This window comes from Macaca nemestrina, chromosome 18 (assembly GCF_043159975.1).
Source record: "Macaca nemestrina isolate mMacNem1 chromosome 18, mMacNem.hap1, whole genome shotgun sequence".
Taxonomy (NCBI): Eukaryota; Metazoa; Chordata; class Mammalia; order Primates; family Cercopithecidae; genus Macaca; species Macaca nemestrina.
In genome coordinates this window covers 4487594-4504266 of record NC_092142.1, presented here as the reverse complement: position 1 = coordinate 4504266, position 16673 = coordinate 4487594, and the positions used below count along the sequence as shown (strand labels likewise).

General features: G+C 49.8%; 1 protein-coding gene across 3 annotated transcripts in view; it reads left to right on the top strand.

The window, feature by feature from the left end:
* Positions 1 to 343: 343 nt before the first annotated feature.
* Positions 344 to 16673, top strand: part of LOC105467851 (adenylate cyclase 9) — a 157113-nt gene continuing 140783 nt past the window's right edge. For 2 of the 3 annotated variants that reach the window (XM_011717619.3, XM_011717616.3), the window contains exons 1-2: positions 362 to 497; positions 667 to 2402. In XM_011717619.3, coding sequence (XP_011715921.1) covers positions 710 to 2402 — 1693 coding nt within the window. In that variant the 5' untranslated portion in view covers positions 362 to 497; positions 667 to 709. Of the gene's footprint in view, positions 498 to 666; positions 2403 to 16673 lie in introns of all 3 variants that reach the window. The other variant, XM_011717618.3, reaches the window with a different exon arrangement.

Genomic DNA, 16673 nt, shown 5'->3' with positions numbered 1-16673 from the left:
GCTCGGGGGGAAGCAGGCCCCGCTAGACGGGCCGCGCCGACGGGCTCCGCGCACTCGCAGCCCGGGGCGCCCCCACCCCCGGCGCCCGCCGCCGCGGGCAGGGCCGGCCCGGAGTGCGGGAGGCGGCCGGGGAGCGCGGGCCGGGGGCGCCCGCCGAAGCTCGCGGCTCCGGGTCGGGGCCGGGGCCGGCCGCGCGCCGCCTTTGACGCATCGGAGCGCGGCTCCTGCAGGATGGAGGGCTCCGCGCCGCCGGCGGAGTTGTTTGTGCGCAGGCGGCTCGCGGGGCTGGGAGCGCTCAAGGTCTGAACTTCCCTCCGGAGCCGCAGCTGGAGGAGGCGAGCGCGCAAGGAGGAGAAGCCGCGCGGCGCGGAGGCCACCCTCGGGGCGAGCGGCGCTGAAGGCGAGCGAGCACAGCGGTCCCGGACCCACGGCGGCCACGCGGCGGGGACCCCCGGGCGCTCTAGGTCCGTCCCGAGCGGTTCTCGTCCGCCTCGAAGGTAGGGGCGGTGGGGGTACGGCTGAGCCGGGATCCACAGTTTCGGGGAGCAGATGGTGCCTGTCCAAGTCGCGTACTGGAGCCGCCACCTAGGACGGGAGCAGGTCCCCGGCCTGCAGGTGTGCATGCCTAGGTGGGAGCGCAGCTAACTCTCCCGGTTTTGCTGGCAGGTACTGGTGACCCCGGCCCGGGCAGGCCCCGGGACTCGACAACATGGCTTCCCCGCCCCACCAGCAGCTGCTGCATCACCACAGCACCGAGGTGAGTTGCGACTCCAGCGGGGACAGCAACAGCGTGCGCGTCAAGATCAACCCCAAGCAGCTGTCCTCCAACAGCCATCCCAAGCACTGCAAATACAGCATCTCCTCCAGCTGCAGCAGCTCCGGGGATTCCGGGGGCGTCCCCCGGCGAGTGGGCGGCGGAGGCCGGCTGCGCAGGCAGAAGAAGCTGCCCCAGCTGTTCGAGAGGGCCTCCAGCCGCTGGTGGGACCCCAAGTTCGACTCGGTGAACCTGGAGGAGGCCTGCCTGGAGCGCTGCTTCCCGCAGACCCAGCGCCGGTTCCGGTATGCGCTCTTCTACATCGGCTTCGCCTGCCTTCTGTGGAGCATCTATTTTGCGGTGCACATGAGATCCAGACTGATCGTCATGGTCGCCCCCGCGCTGTGCTTCCTCGTGGTGTGTGTGGGCTTCTTTCTGTTTACCTTCACCAAGCTGTACGCCCGGCATTACGCGAGGACCTCGCTGGCTCTCACCCTGCTGGTGTTCGCCCTGACCCTGGCTGCGCAGTTCCAGGTCTTGACGCCTGTCTCAGGACGCGGCGACAGCTCCAACCTTACGGCCACAGCCCAGCCCACAGATACTTGCTTATCTCAAGTGGGGAGCTTCTCCATGTGCATCGAAGTGCTCTTTTTGCTCTATACCGTCATGCACTTACCTTTGTACCTGAGCTTGTGTCTGGGGGTGGCCTACTCTGTCCTTTTCGAGACCTTTGGCTACCATTTCCGGGATGAAGCCTGCTTCCCCTCGCCCGGAGCCGGGGCCCTGCACTGGGAGCTGCTGAGCAGGGCGCTGCTCCACGGCTGCATCCATGCCATCGGGGTCCACCTGTTCATCATGTCCCAGGTGAGGTCCAGGAGCACCTTCCTCAAGGTAGGGCAATCCATTATGCACGGGAAGGACCTGGAAGTGGAAAAAGCCCTCAAAGAGAGGATGATTCATTCCGTGATGCCAAGAATCATAGCCGATGACTTAATGAAGCAGGGGGATGAGGAGAGTGAGAATTCTGTCAAGAGGCATGCCACCTCGAGCCCCAAGAACAGGAAGAAAAAGTCTTCCATCCAAAAAGCGCCTATAGCCTTCCGCCCTTTCAAGATGCAGCAGATCGAAGAAGTCAGTATTTTATTTGCAGATATCGTGGGCTTCACCAAGATGAGTGCCAACAAGTCCGCCCACGCCCTGGTGGGTCTCCTGAACGATCTGTTCGGTCGCTTCGACCGCCTGTGTGAGGAAACCAAGTGTGAGAAAATCAGCACTCTGGGAGACTGTTACTATTGCGTGGCGGGCTGTCCCGAGCCCCGGGCCGACCATGCGTACTGCTGCATCGAGATGGGCCTGGGCATGATCAAGGCCATCGAGCAGTTCTGCCAGGAGAAGAAGGAGATGGTGAACATGCGAGTCGGGGTGCACACGGGTACCGTCCTGTGTGGCATCCTGGGCATGAGGAGGTTTAAATTTGATGTGTGGTCCAACGATGTGAACCTGGCCAATCTCATGGAGCAGCTGGGAGTGGCCGGCAAAGTTCACATTTCTGAGGCCACTGCAAAATACTTAGATGACCGGTACGAAATGGAAGACGGAAAAGTTATCGAACGGCTGGGCCACAGCGTGGTTGCTGACCAGTTGAAAGGTATGTGCACTTCTTTACCTCAGTATCCCCCCTCCCTGAAACTGATTGTATTAAAAAAGAAAAACACACACACACACACACACACACACACACACACACAAACTTTCAACCTCAGTGTGTAGAGGCAGCTCAGGTATCTCAGAATGCCTTACCATGGGGGGATCTCAGGGTCAGTGTGACTTTTCCTCCAGCGGGTCAAATATCACAGATCTCTTCACACTGCAGAAAGGGACGCTGTGCAGACGTGACCTAGATGTGACCTGTACAAGGAAGGAGAACTTTGAACGAGCATAACCACTGGTTGGCTGAAGTACGGGGGTACGTCCGGTGAACGTAAGAGTATGGAGCCGTTCAGCGTTCATCACTTTTCAGCACTTAAGGAAATTGCCTTTGCATTTCATTTGGTCACCCCGAAGTCCCATCCAAATGTTTCTCTGTGCCCTTTTTGCGAAAACGTGGAGAATAAAACCTTTCTCCTCTCTGGGCCTCACTTTGCTTGTCCTCAAAATAGGGATAGGAAGTCGGCGCAGTCCTGCAGGACTCTGGAGAGCTGGACGGAGTTACTTACCTCTGAGTGCACACTGCCTTTTATCTAGGTCTTTTTAAAAAAGTTTGCATTTTCAGCTTTCAGCCGTCATTTGTTTAAGGATATTTTATTATCACAGTATTTGCCTTAAGTGAAGAACCAGGCATTTTAGAATATTGAGCTTCTGCAGCCGCCAGGTGATCTGGAAGGGAGAGACGTACCCACAGAAGAGCTGGTATTCTCCTCCCTCATCCTCTCAGGTTTGGATCTGGTGCCTGGTCCCTGGTTTCAAGCTCCCTACTGCTATTCTTGATGTTTTTACTGGGCTGCTGCTTTTTTCTAATACAGGACAAAAGTCTTTGAGATCTGGAAAATGATGTTAAAATAAGTAGACGAGAAAGAAAGATTTTAAGTAATCTGCTATATTTCTTCCCCCCTTCTTCCTTTTTAAACAGCCCTTATGTTTTAGCAAAATCTTCAGGATTGAGGGGAACATCTATTTTGGAAGTATGTAGAGAAAATAACGCTGATTTTTTTAAAGCCTGCTTTTGTGAAGCTGTATTGTATTTTGTGGCCTCTCCACACTGCATACTTACACAGTTAACAGCCTCAGGAAAGGGAATCCTCGGAAGGAGAAGTAGTGAATAGTTCCAGTCAGAGATGGCAGAGGTAATACTTTCAATCAGAGACGGCAGAAGTAGTAATGTCAGTCAGAGACGGCCAGTGGTTGAGGTAGGGCCTGCACAGGTCGTTGGTGTGAGATCATCCTATATCCCCAGTTGGCATTCTCTTTCTCTGGCTTGTGATCTGAGCTCCTGTATCTTTTATGTATTTGTTATCTGGCAAGGGAACATCATTTTTCTTCTGATTTTTCTTTATTTTACTAACTTTGCTGATGAAGATTTTATGGATGTAGACGAAAACTATTTTCACCAAGAATTCCCCTAACCTAGAGCACTTTAAGGACTATGTTGACGAGATCAGAAACTACACTTTGCCGTTCACTTGAAAGATGCTGCCGTGACAAGTGCTTTCTGTTTAGGGTAGTGGCACTTGCTCTTGAGCCTGAAGGTGTCAGTGGATGGGGCTGTGGGTGTAACCCCTGCTTGACACCTTGGCATTTTTAGGGCCCAGGTGTTGGGAGCTCTGTCCTGGGGGACTGGGGGACGGTGGAGCTGGGCGGCAGTACATTAAATGAAATATGTTGGCCCACAGGACAATGAGAACAGTTTTGTAAGCTGTACTTTGTATGCTGTATTACTCGAATTTCAAAAATGAAAAGGGTGTAATCATTTGGAAATTGCCAAGTCATTGAATACCTATTTTGTGAATTTATGAGTAGTTTTAGTTTAAGTTTATAGATCAGGGGACTCAGACACTGAGGCAAAAAAAAAAAAAAATGCTAGAGTGGGTTTGTGTGTGTATGTGTTTTTAAACCTCAAATAGTGTAAATTTGGTAAATTAACTTTTCTTGACATTTGTGTACATTGTACATTTATAAAAGGTTTAGTACTGTAGGGAGTAGGGAAGAAAGAAGGCTTAGCCAAGCTGCTGATTTTTTAAATGTGATATTCTTCCCTGTAGCTGTTTCCCTGAGACCATGATTTTGTTTTCTTGAGCTCATTTTGCAAACCTTTGTGGATAGGACTCCAGGAATAGAGCATGTCTACACAACTTCCTGGCCCTTTTGGAAACTGTCCTTACAAAGCTAAATTAAGATGATAGCACAGTTTGTAGAAGACCCTTTCACCCACATCGTTAAGCTTATCTACATGTAAGATCGATTTTCGCCTCTGCCTTTAGGCTGGTGGCTAATGTTTTCTCTATACAATGTTGGGTATTATGGGAGGCTGAGGCAGGAGAATTGTTTGAACCCGGGAGGAGGAGGTTGTAGTGAGCCGAGGCTGTGCCACTGCACTCTGGCCTGGGCAACAGAGCAAGACTCTGTCTTAAAAAACAACAACAACAAAAAACAAAAAAACCCCAATATTGGGTATTATCCTTTCCCTCGTACCCCCTTTTCTGATCCCGGGGTTAAAAAGCACCCAGTAGCGGCCCAGCAGGAGCGGGCATCCGTAGAATGAGAAGGGGCTTCTAGAACTAGCCTGGGAGCACAGAAGGAAGCTCCTCTCATTCGAATTTATCTGAACAGGCTTTGCAGAAGGGTAGTTTCATGATTTCTGCACATTCCCTCACTCTGAAATCTGTGCTGTGCCCCGGCACCGACTGTGCACCTGGCACTGTGGATGTGGAGGAGGATGCGTGATCGTGAGGTAGGGGGTGGGACTTGACTCCAGAGGTAGGGCACAGATGCCAGACCGAATTGGGGACTAGCTAATACAGGGATGGGGCCGAAGCAGCGTTCTGCAAGGTACACCCACCAGTGTGCCATGTTAGTTTACTGTCACCATGGCCACACCTGGAGTTACTGCCTCGTTCCATGGCCATGACCTGACAACTCAGAAGCTACCACCCTTTTCCTAGAAATTTCTGCCTAAGCCGCCCCTTACTCTACATGAAATTAAAAGTAGGTATAAAGTAAGGCCAGGCGCAGTGGCTCACGCCTATAACCCCAGCACTTTGGGAGGCCAAGGTGTGTGGATCACCTGTAGTCAAGAGTTCGAGACCAGTGTGGCCAACATAGCGAAAGCCCGTCTCTACTAAAAATACAAAAATTAGCCAGGTGTGGTGGTGCGCGCCTGTAATCCCAGGTGCTCGGGAGGCTGAGGCAGAAGAATCGCTTGAACCCAGGAGGTGGAGGTTGCAGTGAGCTGTCATCATGGCCACTGCACTCCAGCCTGGGCGACAGCCTAGGCGAGGCTGTGTCTCAAAAAAAAAAAAAAAAAAAAAAAGTGATATAAGTATGATTGCAAAACTGCCCTGAGCTGCTACTTTCTGCCTTTGGGGGAGCCCAGCTCTGCGGGAGCAGTCACGGAGCTGTAACACTGCCTGCCTCTTCAATAAAGCTGTTTTCTTTCCTGCCACCGGCTCACTCTTGAATTCTTTCCTGGGCAAAGCCAAGAACCCTCTTGGGCTCTGCCCCACTTTGGGTCTCGCCTCCCCTGCGTTTATAGTTCCCACCCTCCATGAGGTCACAGTTGAAAGTGTTGTGGAGTATGTCTGGGAGTGGGGAGCGCTTTAGAGAGGGCTCCTGCTGGAGCTGGGTCCTGAGATCAGGCCATGGCTCTCCAGATGGACAGAAGAGCAAGGGGCAGAGCGGAGAGGTGGGCGTGGCTGGGCCCTGTGCTTCTCTGTGGGGGCAGGCGATTGTTAGTTGTTGGTCAGGACAAGGAAGGCCACGGGTAACATGGGAAGGACTTTGGATTTGATCCTGTGGGTGTCAGGGAACCACTAAACAGGGACTTAGGCGATCTGACTTGCAGTTTTAGAAAGTTCACTCTTTCAGAGCTAGTGAGTGTGGGTTGGAAAGAGATTAATGAGGTGTTGAGTAAATCCCAGGTAGGGGTGATGGTGGCCCAATCCAAGGTCACAGTAGCAGTGATGGAGGTGATGGGATGTGAGTGGCGTTAGGAAGACCAGCTTGATGAGACTGCAAGCCAGATTTAAACAGACGACTGGCAGGAGGGGAAGGGCTTAACCATGTGAATGGGAAGTGGCATTTTAAGTTTCTGGAAGTGACTTGGCGACAATGTGGAGTCAGGAATGGGTGAGGGGCCTTTGAAGTTGCTATGGTATGAATGGAGAATGCAGGATGGACTTACAGAAGGAGGCCCGGAACCCCCGGCTTGCTTATTCATTCAGCGAATCATTTACTCTGTGCCAGGCATGATTCTGGGTTCTGGCAATACAGCTGTAAACAAAACAGATTCCTGCTCTTGTAATAGAAGACAAGAATTTTTAAGTCAGTAATATAGGAGGATCGCTGGAGCCCAGGAGGTCGAGGCTGTAGAGAGCCGTGATTGCACCACTGCATTCCAGCCTGGGCGACAGAGTGAGACCCTGTCTCTAAGAAACAAAAACCAGGCCTTCTAATAGGGGAGATCTAATAGAGGGGACAACAGGCGAGTCAAACCATAAATAAGATAGAAAAAGTGTTTTGTGAAAAAACGTAAAGCAGGAAGGGGATGTAGAAGATGGGGTGTACGTGCGAGAAATCTTATCTAGGGTGGCCAGGCACTGGGAGAAGGTTGCAGGAATTTTTAGCATACTGCTAGGATTTTGGAAATAACTTAAAAAGTGAGGGGCCGGGCATGGTGGCTCATGCCTGTAATCCCAACACCTTGGGAGGCCGAGGTAGGCAGATCACCTGAGGTCAGGAGTTTGAGACCAGCCTGGCCAATATGGTGAAACCCCATCTGTACTAAAAATACAAAAATTTACCAGGTGTGGTGGCAGGTAATCCCAGCTACTCAGGAGACTGAGACAGGAGAATTGCTTGAACCTGGGAGGCGGAGGTTGCAGTGAGCCAAGATCGCACCATTGCACTCCAGCCTGGGCGACAAGAATGAGACCCTGTCTTAAAAAAAAAAAAAAAAGAAGTGAAGCACAGTTATTAAAGATATGGAGAAATGGGTGGGGTGTGGTGGCTCATGCCTGTAATCCCAGCCCTTTGGGAGGCCGAGGTGGGCAGATCACGAGGTCAGGAGTTCGAGACCAGCCTGGCTAACATGGTGAAACTCCGTCTCTACTGAAAATGCAATAATTGACTGGGCATGGTGACAGGCGCCTGTAGTCCCAGCTACTTGGGAAGCTGAGGCAGGAGAATCGTTGGAACCTGGGAGGCGGAGGTTGCAGTGAGCCGAGATAGCGCCACTGCACTCCAGCCTGGGTGATAGGGTGAGACTTCATCGCAAAAAAAAAAAAAAAAAAAAAAAAAAAGGGTCTGATTCAGGTGAGGGACCTTCCACAGCATTTGGGGTGAAACTGCTAGGCCTGAGGGAACCGTGGCTGTTGTATTCTGCCTTGGGCCACAAGCAAAAAACGGTGCGATGTGTTATCTTGAGCTGTTGGCTTTTCCTGTCATAGACACAGGGTCACAAAGACAGAAAGTGAAACCGTTAGAAAATATCTACAGGCATCTTCTTTTCCCCGGTAAATATTAGGAAGACAGAATGAAGATGCTCCGCCACTCCCATCCACACCCATGGTGATATCTCTGAAGCAGGGAATACCGGGTAGCAATCACGTTGTCAGATGCAGAAATTAAAAAAGCCTTTTTTTCCCCAGCCAAACTTTATGCTTGTGGAGTAGCTGGGGGAAGAGACCACTGGTGTGCATTTGGGCAGATTGTCACCTGTTGGCCACTTCTGTGACCAAGACCTTCGCCTTAAAGGAGTTCCTATCTAGACCCTGTCTGGTGGGCCGACAGACCGACGGTGGACGGAGGCATTCTGTATGCGTTAGCCTCTGCAAACACGTGTCTCATGCTGGAAATCTGGGTGCCCTGTGAACCGTGGTCACGGGCCTGCCAGCTGACAGAACCCTAGCTAGGTGTTGGTTTGGGGTTCAGTTGCATGCTCAGGTGTTCCCCTTCCTTCCTTCGTTAGCTTGGGTAGCTTGTCCCCACCTGAGCCTGCAACCCTTGCCACTGGGATGCTAACCCGTGAGCACAGCCCAGTCTCCTTGCTTGGAAATTCTGCGTTGACCTGCATTCTTTTTTTTTTTTTTGAGACAGAGTCTTGCTGTGTCGCTCAGGCTGGAGTGTCATGGCGTGATCTCAGCTCACTGCAACCTCTGCCTCCGGGGTTCAAGTGGTTCTCCTGCCTCAGCCTCCTGAGTAGCTGGGATTACAGGCAAGTGCCACCATGCCCAGCTAATTTTTGTATTTTTAGTAGAGATGGGGTTTCACCATGTAGGCCAGGCTGGTCTCGAACTCCTGACCTCAGGTGATCCACCCGCCTCAACCTGCCAAAGTGCTGGGATTATAGGCGTGAGCCAGCCTTGACCCGCATTCTTGAGCAGGATCTCTAGTGCACGTGGAAATGCAGCCTCTCAGATAGCAAATGGCAGAGATGAGATGAAGCACACAGTTGCCCTCCACAGCTGGGGTGGGAGACAGAAAACAGCTATAGAGTCGACTCTCAAGCCACCCCCAGTGACCATTTGTTCAGGCTCTTTGAGACCTGGCTTCCAGTGATAAGGACAGAGCTGTTAATTCTGAAGACAAGCTTTCGAGTACAAGTAACCTCTGGTGAAGCGAGAGAAGGTTAAGGTTTGCTGCATTGCCGACGGGATGAAGAAGGAAGGGAAGGCTGTCTTTTCAGGTAGAATGTCTAAGGAAGGGAAACATGGAGAAGGAACAATTAGAGCAAGTCCAGAAGTTTCAAGATTTTTGTCTGCTGGGCAGCTTGGTTAGATAGTAATTATGTTTCTGCATATTGGTCAGTGTTGCCTGTGTACTTTGCTATGGAATAGTAATCTTGGAAAAAAACAAACCCACATTAATCTGTCCATGTCTGGGCACAGAGTGTGCACGAGCCTGCGTGGGCCGTAAGTCTTGTCTTTCTCTTGGTTGGTGATTTCCGTATTGGCATGTTTGCTGGAATTTCAATATTGTAAGAGTGTGATCATTCACCATTAGAATTCTGCAGGTCCCCTCCTGACTCTGGACTGGCTGAGCTGAGGGGCCTGTCATCCATCTGGCCCTGGGCATATCATTTGTACTTTGCCTGTGACACACCTCAAGACCTTTTCCAACAGGAACTAGCACCCCTCCAGGAAATTTTGTGAAGAGATGAGAGTTTGTGAAACAGGAAGGGAGCTGGCAAGGGAAGTGGCCAGGCACCGGTGCTGCCGCGGAACAGGAGGGAAGGGACTGGGCTGCATCAGAGGGTGGAGGTGGAGCCCCCACCCATGGATGAGGGCCAAGGGTAGGGTGGTCCTCCCCTGGGAAGACTACAGACAGCAGTGATATTCTTGTAGTCTTGTGGATGTACCCAGTGAACCACACCAGCCAAGCCAACTTGTGGCTAAATTTTAGTCAACTTAGGCAAAGAAGACTGCCCGTTGTAAAACTTGTCTGCTCTTAGAAATCAGGTTTTTGGTCTCATTTTCTCCAGCCTTTGCTAGCGTTGCACTTGTAAAAAATTCCTGGCATCCTTTCTGTAGAGTTAAGTGGGGAGGCTCAGTGTTCTGGGATAGAGGGGAACATCGAACCCGCTAGAGGCTGGTGGTGGCAGTGGAGGCAGAACGAGTTGTAGCAGTAGTGGTGGCAGGAGTGTGACCTAGAGGGCAGAAGCTGGGAAACAGGGTGAAATGCTGGGCCCCTGACACTCAGGGATAGCTGCACCTAGTTTATATGCCTTCCTCTAACCCGGTAGAAATTGTTGTTTCTGTAGGTTTTTTTCTTTTCTTTTTTTTTTTCTTTTTTTTTTTTTTTTTTGAGACGGAGTCTCGCTCTGTCACCCAGGCTGGAGTGCAATGGCCGGATCTCAGGTCACTGCAAGCCCCGCCTCCCGGGTTTACGCCATTCTCCTGCCTCAGCCTCCGGAGTAGCTGGGACTACAGGCGCCTGCTACCTCGCCCGGCTAAGTTTTTGTATTTTTAGTAGAGACGGGGTTTCACTGTGTTAGCCAGGATGGTCTCGATCTCCTGACCTCGTGATCCGCCCGTCTCGGCCTCCCAAAGTGCTGGGATTACAGGCTTGAGCCACCGCGCCCGGCCGGTTTTTTTCTTTTCTTTTTGAGACAGGGTCTTGCTGTGTCGCCCAGGCTGGAGTGCAGTGGTACAGTCACAGCTCAGTGCAGCCTCGACCTCCTGTACTCAGATAATCCTCCCTTGTCAGCCTCTCGAGTAGCTGGGACCATAGGTGCATGCCGCCACACCCAACTAGGTTTTTTTTTGAGACAGAGTCTCACTATTGCCCAGGCTGGAGAGCAGTGGTGTGATCTTAACTCACTGCAACCTCTGCCTCCCAGGTTCAAGCAATTCTCATGTCTCAGCCTCCCCTGTAGCTGGGATTACAGATGCATACCACCATGCCCAGGCGATTTTTTTTTTTTTTTTTGTATTTTTAGTAGAGATGGCGTTTCACCATGTTGGCCAGGCTGGTGTCTAACTCTTGGCCTCAAGTGATCCACTCACCTCAGCCTCCCAAAGTGCTAGAATTATAGGTGTGAGCCACCACGCCTGGCCTAATTTTAAAAATTATTTGTAGAGATTGTGTCTTCCTATGTTGCCCAGGCTTATGTACGTTATTTATATGGGTTGTCTATTGATATTTACAGTATTAGAAATTGAAACAAACTGAGAAGCTTAAAAATATTTTCTTAATTTATTTCAAAATAATAATGAATTCATTTCACTCATTGCATGTTAATATAAGTAACATTTTAATAAAAGTAACTATATTTTTTAAAATGAAAAAATTTGATGAGAAGGGTGGCACTGCCACACATTTTTGCAAATCTCTTTAGTGTCTGGATTAATAAATGGCTGAAGTTTTTTTTTTTTTTTTTTTTTGATGGATTTTTTTTCCCTCTTGTTGCCCACGTTGGAGTGCAATGGCACAATCTCGGCTTATTGCAACCTCTGCCTCCCGGGTTCAAGCAATTCTCCTGCCTCAGCCTCTCAAGTAGCTGGGATCACAGGTGCGCGTCACCACGCCTGGCTAATTTTTTGTATTTTTAGTAGAAATGGGGTTTCACCATCTTAGCCACCTCGCCTGACCCATGGCTGAATTTTTTTTTTTTTTTTTTTTTTTTTTTTTTTTTTTTTTTTGAGACGGAGTCTCGCTCTGTCGCCCAGGCTGGAGTGCAGTGGCAAGATCTCAGCTCACTGCAACCTCCGCCTCCCGGGTTCCCGCCATTCTCCTGCCTCAGCCTCCCGAGTAGCTGGGACTACAGGCGCCCGCCACCTCGCCCAGCTAGTTTTTTTTTTTTTTTTGAGACGGAGTCTTGCTCTGTAGCCCGGGCTGGAGTGCAGTGGCCGGATCTCAGCTCACTGCAAGCTCCGCCTCCCGGGTTTGCGCCATTCTCCTGCCTCAGCCTCCTGAGTAGCTGGGACTACAGGCGCCCGCCACCTCGCCCAGCTAGTTTTTTTTTTTTTTTTTGAGACGGAGTCTTGCTCTGTAGCCCGGGCTGGAGTACAGTGGCCGGATCTCAGCTCACTGCAAGCTCCGCCTCCCGGGTTTGCGCCATTCTCCTGCCTCAGCCTCCTGAGTAGCTGGGACTACAGGCGCCCGCCACCTCGCCCGGCTAGTTTTTTGTATTTTTAGTAGAGACGGGGTTTCACCGTGTTAGCCAGGATGGTCTCGATCTCCTGACCTCGTGATCCGCCCGTCTCGGCCTCCCAAAGTGCTGGGATTACAGGCTTGAGCCACTGCGCCCGGCCAAGTTTTTTGTATTTTTTAGTAGAGACGGGGTTTCACCGTGTTAGCCAGAATGGTCTCTATCTCCTGACCTCATGATCTGCCTGTCTTGGCCTCCCAAAGTGCTGGGATTACAGGCTTGAGCCACCGCGCCCTGCCTGAAGTTTTTTAAGTGATGAAATGTACCATGTTAAACACTTTTAAGTGTGTTCGCTGAATTTTCTTAGCTGCTTTGGCCTTCAATTTGTTGCAATATGTTGGACAATGTGTAGAAAATCTGGTTTTATAGAGATACGTAGTTGGGAGAGCATTTTCATAGCGTTTTTGTGTAATTCTGGATTTTTTTCTTTGATTCTGTAGAAACATTCAACAAGTGAGTAGTAGTTTCTTTTTCTTTTTCTGAGATGGGGTCCTGCTCTGTCACCCAGGCTGGAGTGCATTGGTGCTGCCATAGCTCACTGCAGCCTTGACCTCCTGGGCTCAAGTGATTCTCCTGCCTTGGCCTACCAAGTAGCTGGAACTACAGGCATGCACCACCACACCCTGCTGATGTTTTATTTTGAGCGGTAGTTTCTTAAAGGTTAGTTGTAATATGGAATCTGAAATTTTATTATCTTTTTTTTTGTACACGATTATATTAAACGCTGTTGGGTTTTTACCCAGGTGTGATTGTATCATGCACTAGTCATTTGGAAAATACTGGTCTTTTGAATGATGCAGCTCTTCCACATGTTGACATCAGTTAGTTCTAATAGTCTGAAGATGTTGACTTCTTCACAGTGGCTGATGTAAGTTTTCCAAAAACCCTACTTGAAAATGGGAATTTTTATCTTTGGCAGCAAAAACTGTCAGTTGTTTTCCTGGAAGTGACAGACTCATCCATATCCCCAGGAATGGTCTGCCCGTACTCAAGTCTGAACAACCATAGTTTGTCTGTAGGTCAGGTATAAGTGACGTTCTACCAAAAAGGTGGCCAATTCAGCCTGCAGCCTGAACAGCTGCACAGCTGCTTTTCTCGAAGACCACTGTGCTTTGACGGGCAGCATCGTCGTAGGCGTGCCTCTCATTTTATCCCTCAGACTATTCAAAAGACACCTACTCAAGCTTGCGATTTAACACAGTCGTTCATGTTGACAGCTTCATCAGGGACATTCTTTTTTTTTTCTTTTTTTTCTTTTTTTGAGACAGTCTCGCTCTGTCACCCGGGCTGGAGTGCAGTGGTGCGATCTTGGCTCACTGCAACCTCTGCCTCCTGGGTTCACGTGATTCTCATGCCTCAGCCTCCCACGTAGCTGGAATTTACAGGTGTGCGCCACCACACCTGGCTAATTTTTTTTACTTATAGTAGAGTCAGGGTTTCACCATATTGGCCAGGCTGGTCTTGAATTCCTGACCTCAGGTGATCTGCCCACCTCGGCCTCCCAAAGTGCTGGGATTACAGGCATGAGCCACTGCGCCCGGCCCATCAGGGACATTCTTAAGCGAAGCTGTCTGCCTTTCCTTTCGTAAGTGTGGGGTGGTGAAGGACATGCTGAGGGCTAGCGCGGTTTGGTGCCCCTGCCTCGGGATGTGCTCAGGTACTAGGAGTTCCACCCATGGCTGCTTCTGCACTGCCACTGCAGATGTCAACACTGAAGAAGGCAAATGCTGTCTTAGTGTCATTGTGCAAATAGTTGCGACTCCGCAGATGCCTTGCAAAGGCCTCAAGGACCTCTGAGGATCTGCGGACCACACTTTGAGAACTGCTTCCCTAGCTGGGCTGCAATACGGGAAGACTGAGGGTTTTGTATGTGCCACCCAAACATGCGTTCTCGTGCATGTGGAACAGCGCCAGCTGGAGTCGTGACACACATTACATGTTTCTTGTGGAAATAGCAAGTGACCTTAGTTCATACATTGACGTTTTCTTACAAAATCCTTAAAAATCCTTTGTGATGCCGGTGAGTCTTTGTTGCTCATGTTCAAGGTGTGTGATAAAGACCATCAACTTTGAACTGGCCACGGCTCATGCCTGTAATTCAAGCACTTTGCGGGGCCGAGGTGGGTGGATCACCTGAGATCAAGAGTTGGAGACCAGCCTGGCCAACATGGTGAAGCTCCGTCTCTCCTAAAAATACTAAAATGAGCCAGGCTTGGTGGTGGGCACCCAGCTATTCAGGAGAGCTGAGGCAGGAGAATCACTTAAACTTGAGAGGCAGAGGCTGCAGTGAGCTGAGATGGTGCCACTGCACTCCAGCCTGGGCAACAGAGTGAGACTCTGTCTCAAAAAACAAAACAACGGTTGGGCGCAGTGACTCACGCCTGTAATCCCAGCACTTTGGGAGGCCGAGGCGGGCAGATCACCTGAGGTCGGGAGTTCGAGACCAGCCTGACCAACATGGAGAAACCCTGTCTCTACTAAAAACACAAAATTAGCCAGGTGTGGTGGCACATGCCTGTAGTCCCATCTACTTGGGAGGCTGAGGTAGGAGAATTGCTTGAATCCAGAAGGCGGAGGTTGCAGTGAGCTGAGATCATGCCACTGTGCTCCAGCATGGGCAACAAAAGCGAAACTCCATCTCAAAAACAAAGAAAGAAAGAAACGACCATCAATTTTGTTCCTGTGAATTTTTTTTGGAAGGGCTCACCCTTCGGTTAGGTGCTTGGATTTTGATTTCTGATACATTCGGGCTTAATTCTTGGTTATATGGTTTCCTAACTCTGGGAAGCTTCCTAGAGGCTCTGCAATTTATAGGAATGATGGTGTCTGTGTCAGAGGGTTGTTGGGAGAATCAGCTGAGATAATTCAAGACAAGCGCTTATTTGCATAGTGACTGATGGCGGACAGCCATTCCGTCAATAACTCGCCCTCCCTGCTGGCTGAGTCACATTTTGTATTGCACTAAAGGGTGTTTCTTTCTTCCTGCGCTCAATCCGGCGCACATCTTGTATAATTCAGTACCGAAACCAAGAACACACTAGGGACTGTGATTGTGTCAGTTTCTCGTACTAAAAAGGGCAAGTGTCCAAAAGACAAAACGCTGATAGCTCGCCCTGGTTAAACTCTAGCTGCTGAACTTGGCTGCTGCTTTACTGAAAACCCTCGGGGGTTCAGAATTCTTGTTCCTAGGCTGCTTCAGGTCCCCAGAGTTCTTAAGATGATGGGCCCCTCGATGGTTGAGGAATTATGGGCAAATCTTCAGCTTTGCAACTCGAGTTATTGGCTGTGGTTTGAACTACAGCGGTTTTTTCAACTGTACTGTATCCTACTGTAAACTCATTTATTTATTCATTAAATATTGAATGGGTTCTTACCATTGGCAAGGCCAGGACTAGGTTCTGGAGATAGAGGGGTGGCCCCTGCCCTCTTGGGGCATAACGCCTAGAAAGGGAAGTAGACAGTGATCAAATCTGTACAGGCCAGGTGCAGTGGCTCACGTCTGTAATCCCAGTACTTTGGAAGGCCAGGGTAGGAGGATCACTTGAGTCCAGGAGCTGGAGACCAGTCTAGGCAACATAGCGAGACCCTGTCTCTAAAAACAATAAACAATTAGCCATGCATGATGGCATATGCCTGTATTCCAAGCTACTTGGAAGGCTGAAGTGGGAGGATCGTTTGAGCCCGGGAGGTCGAGGCTGTAGTGAGCTGTGATTGCACCACTATACTCAGCCTGGGTGACAGAGCAAGACTCTGTCTCAAAAATAAATAAATAAATAAATAAAAATGAATAAATTCACCTGAACAAATATTGTGCTAGACTTCTTGATTGTATTACAGATACGGCTGAGATGATCTCTATTTTATAGATGAGAGGACTAAAGCACAGAGAGGTTAGATAACTTGTGATGATCACACAGCCAGAAAGGGATACTAAATGGTGAAGCCAGTATTTAAACCCAAAGGCTGTGTTAGAAAACACTAGTACCCATCTCACAGAATTGCTGCGAGGATTAAATGAGAAAATACAAGCTCTTAGAAAAGTTCTTGGCACATAGTACCTCTCAGTAGAGAAGAGCTAGTATTACTGAAAGTAGGAATAATTTTCTTAGCAGTGGCAGCAACAGCCAAAACATCTATACCTGTCTTTAGCTCTCTCCATTTACAAGGTGCTCTCAGGTACACTGCTGTCTCAGCCATGGTGAAATCCTAGGATCCTGGGAGCCGTGTATGTTTAGATGCTTTTATTTGCTTGGTTCTTTCCCTTTCTATACCATTTACAGACTGAGTTTGTTTTTTTCTTTTTCTTTTTTTGAGACAGGATCTCACTCCGTTGCCCAGGCTGGAGTGCAGTGGCGCAATCTCAGCTCACTGTAGCCTCCACGTGTATCAGACCATTTTCACACTGCTATAAAGATGCTACCTGAGGCCAGGTGCAGTGGCTCATGCCTGTAATCCCAGCACTTTCGGAGGCTGAGGCGGGCGGATCACTTGAGCTCAGGAGTTCGAGACCAGCTTGTCCAACATGGCAAAACCCCGTGTCTACTAAAAATACAGAAA